Raw genomic sequence first — 8,475 nt, 5'->3', positions numbered from 1 at the left:
GCCCCGTTGGGGGTTTTTGTGGTTTTTTATATAAATTTGGGGGTCCGGTGGGGGGGTCCAGGGGGAGTTTGGGGGTGGGGGGGGTGTCAGAAGTGCGCCGTCACCCGGTCGATCTCCAGCAGGTCCTCGAGGATCTGGGGGGGGGAGGTGGTGTCAGGGGGGGGCCCCCAGTAGGGGCAGGGGGGTCCCGCTGTGCCCCATGGGGGTGGGGGGCGCAGGGTGTGGGGCAGGGGGTGACATCTATGGGGTGAAGTGTGTGGTGTGCTCCCCTGCACGCCAGGGCCTGGTGGGGCCAAGGGTGTCCTGCCCCATAGCACTGCCCCATAGCACTGCCCTACAGCACCGTCCCACAGCGCTGCCCCACAGCCCTGCCCCACAGCGTGGCCCCACAGCCCTGCCCCACAACCCTGCCCCATAGCACTGCCCCACAGCCCTGCCCCATGGTCCTGCCCCACAGCTCTACCCCACAGCCCTACCCCATGGCCCTGCCCCACAGCCCTGCCCCACACAGCCCTACCCCATAGCCCTGCCCCATAGCACTGCCCCACAGCATCACCCCACAGCTCTACCCCATGGTCCTACCCTACAGCCCTGCCCCACAGCCCTGTCCCACAGCCCTGCCCCATGGTCCTGCCCCACACAGCCCTACCCCATAGCCCTGCCCCATAGCACCACCCCACAGCCCTGCCCCACAGCTCTACTCCACAGCTCTACCCCACGGCCCTGCCCCACAGCCCCACCCCACAGCCCTACCCCATTAGCCCCACCCCACAGCCCCACCCCATAGCCCCACCCCACAGCCCCACCCCACAGCCCCACCCCACAGCCCCACCCCATAGCCCCGCCCCACAGCCCTGCCCCACAGCCCCACCCCATAGCCCTGCCCCACAGCCCTACCCCATGGATCTGCCCCTTAGTGCTGCCCCACAGCCCCACCCCACAGCCCCACCCCACAGCCCCGCCCCACAGCCCCGCCCCATTAGCCCCACCCCACAGCCCCGCCCCACAGCCCCACCCCACAGCCCCACCCCACAGCCCCACCCACAACCCCGCCCCACAGCCCCACCCCACACCCCCACCCCACAGCCCCACCCCACAGCCCCGCCCCATAGCCCCGCCCCACAGCCCCACCCCACAGCCCCACCCCACAGCCCCGCCCCACAGCCCCACCCCATTAGCCCCACCCCCAAGCCCCGCCCCCCAGCCCCGCCCCCCAGCCCCGCCCCCGCTCACGATGTCGGGCGTGGTGCCGATCTTCTTGGCCAGCTCCGCGCGCTCCATGGTGCTGAGGTAGAGGTAGCGGTTCAGCAGCTCCCCGTCCAGCACGTTGCGCACCGCGTTCTGCAGGATGCGCCGGTCCATGTGCAGCATCCTGCGGGGAGGGGGCGGCGGGGTCAGGGACAGCACCACGGGGACAATGGGGTCAGGGACAGCAGCATGGGGACAGCACCGTGGGGCCAGCACCACAGGGACAGCAGGGTCATGGGGACAGTGGGGTCAGGGGCAGCACCATGGGGACAGTGGGGTCGGGGACAGCAGCATGGGGACAGCACCGTGGGGCCAGCACCACAGGGACAGCAGGGTCATGGGGACAGTGGGGTCAGGGACAGCACCATGGGGACAGCACCGTGGGGACAGTGGGGTCAGGGACAGCAGCGTGGGGACAGCACCATGGGGACAGCAGCGTGGGGACAATGGGGTCGGGGACAGCAGCGTGGGGACAGCACCATGGGGACAGTGGGGTCAGGGGCAGCACCGTGGGGACAGCGGGGAGGGGACAGCAGGGTCAGGGGCAGCACCGTGGGGACAGCGGGGAGGGGACAGCAGGGTCATGGGGACAGTGGGGTCAGGGCCAGCACCATGGGGACAGCACCGTGGGGACAGCGGGGTCAGGGACAGCAGCATGGGGACAGCACCATGGGGACAGTGGGGTCATGGGGACAGTGGGGTCAGGGACAGCGCCGTGGGGACAGCACCATGGGGACAGCAGGGTCAGGGACAGCACCGTGGGGTCAGCGGGGAGGGGACAGCACCATGGGGACAGCGGGGTCAGGGACAGCACCATGGGGACAGCGGGGTCAGGGACAGCACCGTGGGGACAGCACCATGGGGACAGTGGGGTCAGGGACAGCACCATGGGGACAGTGGGGTCACCGCGGTGGCACCCGGTGGCACTGCCCAGGACGGGGACGGTGCTGCCACCGGGTGGGTGCTGGGTCCCGTTGCAGTGAGGACCCTGGGGACATGATGGGGACCCCTGGGGCGTGATGGGGACCTCAGAGGTGTGTTGGGGATTATGGGACCTCAAGGAAATGTTGGGGACCCTGGGGACATGTTGGGGACCCCCAGGACATGTTGGGGACTATGGGGACACGCTGGGGACCCCAAGGATGCATTGGAGACCCCAGGGACACGTTGGGTACCATGGGGGCCCTGGGGATGTGCTGGGGACCCCAGAGACACCACATTGAGGACCCCGGTGACACGTTGGGGACCCCGGTGACAGGCTGGGGACCCCTGTGACAGGTTGGGGACCCCATGGACTTGTTGGGGACCTCGGGGACATGTTGGGGACCCTGGGGGCAGGTTGGGAACCATGGGGGCCCCGGGGATGTGCTGGGGACCCCAGAGACACCACATTGAGGACCCCAGCGATGCATTGGGGACCCCAGGGACAAGTTTGGGACCCTGGGGACATGTTGGGGACCCCGGGGACAGGTTGGGGACCTCAGGGGCAGGTTGGGGACCCCGAGGATGCACTGGGGACCCCGGGGACACGTTGGGTACCATGGGGGCCCCGGGGATGTGCTGGGGACCCCAGGGACACCACATTGAGGACCCTGCTGACACGCTGGGGACCCCGGGGACAGGTTGGGGACCCCGGTGACAGGTTGGGGACCTTGGGGACATGCTGGGGACCCCGAGGATGCACTGGGGACCCCAGGGACACTTTGGGTACCATGAGGGCCCCGGAGATGTGCTGCGGACCCCAGGGACACCACATTGAGGACCATGGTGACACGTTGGGGACCCCGGTGACAGGCTGGGGACCCCTGTGACAGGCTGGGGACCCCGGGGACAGTTTGGGGACCCCAAGGATGTGCTGGGGACCCTGAGGATGCACTGGGGACCCCAGGGACACGTTGGGAACCATGGGGGCCCCGGGGATGTTCTGGGGACCCCAGGGACACCACATTGAGGACCCTGGTGACACGCTGGGGACCCCGGTGACACGCTGGGGACCCCGGGGACAGGTTGGGGACCTTGGGGACATGCTGGGGACCCTGGGGACAGGTTGGGGACCCCGGGGGCAGGTTGGGGACCTCAGGGACAGGTTGGGGACCCCAGGGACACTTTGGGTACCATGGGGGCCCCGGGGATGTGCTGGGGACCCCAGGGACACCACACTGGGGACCCCGGTGACAGGTTGGGGACCCTGGTGACACGTTGGGGACCCCGGGGACATGTTGGGGACCCCAAGGACATGTTGGGGACTCCGTGGACTCGTTGGGGACCCCAAGGATGCATTGGAGACCCCAGGGACACGTTGGGTACCATGGGGGCCCCGGGGATGTGCTGGGGACCCCAGGGACACCACATTGAGGACCCTGGTGACACGTTGGGGACCCCGGTGACAGGTTGGGGACCCCTGTGACACGCTGGGGACCCCGGGGACAGGTTGGGGACCTTGGGGACATGCTGGGGACCCCAAGGATGCATTGGAGACCCCAGGGACACTTTGGGTACCATGGGGGCCCCGGAGATGTGCTGGGGTCCCCGGGGACACCACATTGAGGACCCTGGTGACACGCTGGGGAACCCTGTGACACGTTGGGGACCTCGGGGACAGTTTGGGGACCTCGGGGACAGTTTGGGGACGCCAGTCACCTGAAGGCGCGGGGGTTGAGGCCGGCGTGGTGCGGCAGCATGGTGGTGAGGGCGTTCTGCAGCATCAGCAGCCGCCGGTACGTCTTCTCCTGCATGGGCAGCAGCAGCCCGATGCCACCGTCCAGCGTGGCTGTGGGGGGGGGTTTATAGGGTCAGGGGGGGTCAGGGGGGGTCACCCCAACACCCCCAGAGCGTTTGGGGACAGGAGGAGGGGGTGGTGACACAGAATGAGGCGGCACAACTTTGGGGACGCGGATAGGGGAGGCGAATCGGGGCGCAGGGGAAGGGCGCGCGGAACGGGGACCGCCCTGGTGACCCCCCCCCGGTGTCCCCCCCGTGTCCCCACGTGTCCCCACGTGTCCCCCCCGTACCGAACCAGGTGATGTGCTTCTGCTCCCAGGCGCTGGCCTTCTTGAGGCCGTCGGCGGTGCCGCGGCACGGCGTGCGCCAGAAGGTGTTGACGTGGGCGCCCACGTGGAAGTCGGCGCGGCGCAGCAGCCGCATGCCCCCGAAGCTCTCCTTGGCTGGGGGTGGCACCGTGGGGACAAGGGGACAAGGGAGAAGGGACAGGGATAAGGGATAGGGATAGGGATAAGGGATAACGTACAAAATACAAGGGACAGGGACAAGGGACGGGGATAAGGGATAAGGGATAGGGATAAGGGATAAGGGACAGGGATGAGGATAAGGGACAAGGATAAGGGACAAGAGAGAGGGACAAGGAAAAGGGACAGGGACAAGGACAAGGGACAGGGACAAGGATAAGGGACAAGGGACAAGGGACAGGGATAAGGGACAAGGACAAGGGACAAGGAAAAGGGACAGGGACAAGGGACAGGGATAAAGGATAAGGGACAAAAGACAAGGGACAATGGATAAGGGACAAGGGATGAGGGACAGGGACAGGGGACAGGGATAAGGGACAGGGACAAAGGATAAAGGACAAGGGGACAAGGGACAGGGATAAGGGACAAGGTACAAGGGATAAGGGACAAGGGACAAGGGACAGGGACAGGGGATATGGGATAAGGGTTAAGGGATAAGGGACAGGGATAAGGGACAAGGGACAGGGATAAAGGATAAGGGACAAAAGACAAAGGACAATGGATAAGGGACAAGGGACATGGGATGAGGATAAGGGACAAGGGACAAGGAACAGGGATAAGGGACGAGGAAAATGGACAGGGACAAGGGACAGGGACAAGGGATAAGGGATAAGGGACAGGGATAAGGGACAAGGGACAGGGATAAGGGATAAGGGACAGGGATAAGGGACAGGGACAGGGAAAAGGGACAGGGATAAGTGATAAGGGACAAGGGACAGGGACAAGGAAAAGGGACAGGGACAAGGATAAGGGACAAAGGACAGGGATAAGGGACAAGGGACAGGGACAAGGGACAAGGGATAGGGATAAGGGGCAGGGATAAGGGACAGGGATAAGGGAGAAGGATAAGGAACAAGGACAGGGATAAGGGACAAGGGACAGGGATAAGGGACAAGGGACAAAAGACAAGGGACAATGGATAAGGGACAAGGGACAGGGATGAGGGACAGGGATAAGGGACAAGGGACATGGGATGAGGATAAGGGACAGGGACAGGGATAAGGATAAGGGACAAGGGACAGTGATAAGGGGTAAGGGACAAGGGACAGGGATAAAGGTCAAGGGACAAGGACAAGGGACAGGGACAAGGGATAAGGGACAGGGATAAGGGACAAGGGACAGGGATAAAGGATAAGGAACCAGGAACAAGGGGCAGGGGACAAAGGACAGGGACAGGGATAAGGGATAGGGATAAGGGACAGGAATAAGGGACAGGGGACAGGGACAAGGGACAAGGGACAAGGATAAGGGACAAGAGACAAGGTTAAGGGATAAGGGACAAGGACAAGGGACAGGGACAAGGGACAGGGACAAGGGACAAGGGATAGGGATAAGGGACATAGGACAAGGGAAAGGGGACAGGGATAAGGGACAGGGACAAGGGACAAGGGAGAGAGATAAGGGACAGGGATAAGGGACAAGGATAAGGGACAAGGGACAAGGGCCAGGGCCAGGGCCATGGCCGTGTCCCCGTGTCTCACCCTCGGGCAGGTACATGTAGACCAGGAGGTTGCGGTCGCGGTCGGACACTGCAGAAGGACGGAGAGCGGCGTGACGGGGACATGGGGACACCGGGGGGGGGACACGGGGACACCGGGGGGACAGGGATGGGGACAGGGACGGGGACAGGGACGGGGACACGCACCAAGGAAGCCGAGCTGGGTGCTGTCCACCATGAAGTCCACGCTGTACACCTCCAGCGGCTTGGCGTCCTGCCCAGGGGACACCGTCAGCTGGGGGGTGGCACGTGTCCCCGCGGCCACCCCCGGGGTGGCGGGGAGGTGTCCCCGGGTCCCCAGGTCCCCCAGGGTGGCAGGGAGGTGTCCCCATGTCCCCGAGACCCCAGGGTGGCACAGAAGGGTCCCCACATCCCCCAGGTCAGTAGGGCGGTGTCACCGGGTCCCCTGGGACAAGAGGGAGGTGTCCCCATGTCCCCAAGACCCCAGGGTGGCACAGAAGTGTCCCCAAGTCCCCCAGGTCAGTACAGAGGTGTCCCCACGTCCCCATATCCCCTAGGGTGGCACAGGAGTGTCCCCAGGTTCCCAGGTCCCCCAGGGTGGCAGGGAGGTGTCCCCATGTCCCCACATCCCCTAGGGTGGCACAGAAGGGTCCCCACGTCCCCAGGTCCCCCAGGGCAGTAGGGAGGTGTCCCCATGTCCCCTAGGGTGGCACAGAAGTGTCCCCATGTCCCCAGGTCCCCTAGGTCAGTAGGGTGGTGTCACCGTGTCCCCAAGTCCCCTGGGACAGGAGGGAGGTGTCCCCATGTCCCCAAGACCCCAGGGTGGCACAGAAGTGTCCCCATGTCCCCCAGGTCAAGAGGAAGGTGTCACCATGTCCCCAAGACCCCCGGGGCAGGAGGGAGGTGTCCCCATGTCCCCAAGACCCCATGGTGGCATAGAAGTGTCCCCACATCCCCATGTCCCCCAGGTCAGTAGGGAGGTGTCCCCACGTCCCCCAGGGTGATGTCCCCATGTCCCCACGTCCCCTAGACTGGCACAGAAGTGTCCCCACATCCCCATGTCCCCCAGGGCAGGAGGGGGGTGTCCCCATGTCCCCTAGGGTGGCACAGAAGTGTCCCCAGGTCCCCAACCCCCCCACGATGCCCGGGGGACACCCCCAGGCTCCCCCATCCCCCAGGACAGCGGGGACACCCCACACCCCAAGGACCCAACCCCACATCCCTCAGCCTGGCAGGGGACACCCCCCCACTGTCCCCACACGTCCCCACGTGTCCCCACATATCCCCACATGTCCCCAAGTGTCCCCACACATCCCCACGTGTCCCCACGTGTCCCCACATGTCCCCATGTGTCCCCACGTGTCCCCACATATCCCCACGTGTCCCCACATGTCCCTGTGTGTCCCATGTCCCCACATATCCCCATGTGTCCCCATGTATCCCCACGTGTCCCCACGTGTCCCCACGTGTCCCCGCGTGTCCCCACATATCCCCACGTGTCCCAGCATGTCCCCACGTGTCCCCACATGTCCCCATGTCCCCCCACATATCCCCATGTCCCCCCACATGTCCCCACATATCCCCACATGTCCCCACATATCCCCAGTGTCCCCACATGTCCCTGCGTGTCCCATGTCCCCGTGTATCCCCACGTGTCCCCATGTGCCCCCACACATCCCCACATGTCCCCAGGTGTCCCCACGTATCCCCACATATCCCCACATGTCCCTGTATGTCCCCACGTGTCCCCACATATCCCCATGTGTCCCCATGTGTCCCCACATATCCCTGTGTGTCCCCACGTCCCCCTGTGTGTCCCCACATATCCCCACATGTCCCCACGTCCCCCCACACGTCCCTGCGTGTTCCCGCGTGTCCCATGTCCCCACGTGTCCCCACGTCCCCCAACATATCCCCACATGTCCCCACGTCCCCACATGTCCCCACATATCCCCACATATCCCCGTGTGTCCCCACACGTCCCTGCGTGTCCCATGTCCCCACACGTCCCCACATATCCCCACGTGCCCCCACGCGTCCCCACGTCCCCCCACATCCCCCCACGTACCCCCATGTCCCCACACGTCCCCACATGTCCCCACATGTCCCCAAGTGTCCCCACATGTCCCCACGTGTCCCCACATGTCCCCACATATCCCCATGTGTCCCCACATGTCCCTGCGTGTCCCATGTCCCCACATATCCCCACATCCCCCCACGTCCCCCCACGTCCCCCAGTGTCCCCGCGTGTCCCATGTCCCCATGTGTCCCCACATATCCCCACATATCCCCACATCCCCCCACGTGTCCCCACATGTCCCCACATATCCCCAGTGTCCCTGTGTGTCCCCATGTGTCCCCACGTATCCCCACATGTCCCCACGTGTCCCCACATGTCCCCACATATCCCCACGTCCCCCCACGTCCCCCCGCATGTCCCCGCGTGTCCCATGTCCCCACATGTCCCCACATCCCCCCACACCCCCCCACGTGTCCCCCCACGTGTCCCCACACGTCCCCGCG

The 8,475-nt window shown here is 65.2% G+C and overlaps 1 protein-coding gene across 1 annotated transcript in view; it reads right to left on the bottom strand.

The window, feature by feature from the left end:
• Positions 1-6: 6 nt before the first annotated feature.
• Positions 7-8,475, bottom strand: part of CPSF1 (cleavage and polyadenylation specific factor 1) — a 38,303-nt gene continuing 29,834 nt past the window's right edge. Inside the window, exons 33-38 of the mRNA XM_084508549.1 lie at positions 6,139-6,205; positions 5,975-6,022; positions 4,260-4,412; positions 3,889-4,018; positions 1,234-1,372; positions 7-134 (exon numbers count right to left, since the gene is read on the bottom strand). Coding sequence (XP_084364675.1) covers positions 87-134; positions 1,234-1,372; positions 3,889-4,018; positions 4,260-4,412; positions 5,975-6,022; positions 6,139-6,205 — 585 coding nt within the window. The 3' untranslated portion in view covers positions 7-86. The remainder of the gene's footprint in view (positions 135-1,233; positions 1,373-3,888; positions 4,019-4,259; positions 4,413-5,974; positions 6,023-6,138; positions 6,206-8,475) is intronic.

Source organism: Aythya ferina, assembly GCF_964211825.1.
Source record: "Aythya ferina genome assembly, chromosome: 2".
NCBI lineage: Eukaryota > Metazoa > Chordata > Aves > Anseriformes > Anatidae > Aythya > Aythya ferina.
This window is presented reverse-complemented; position numbering and strand designations above follow the sequence as displayed.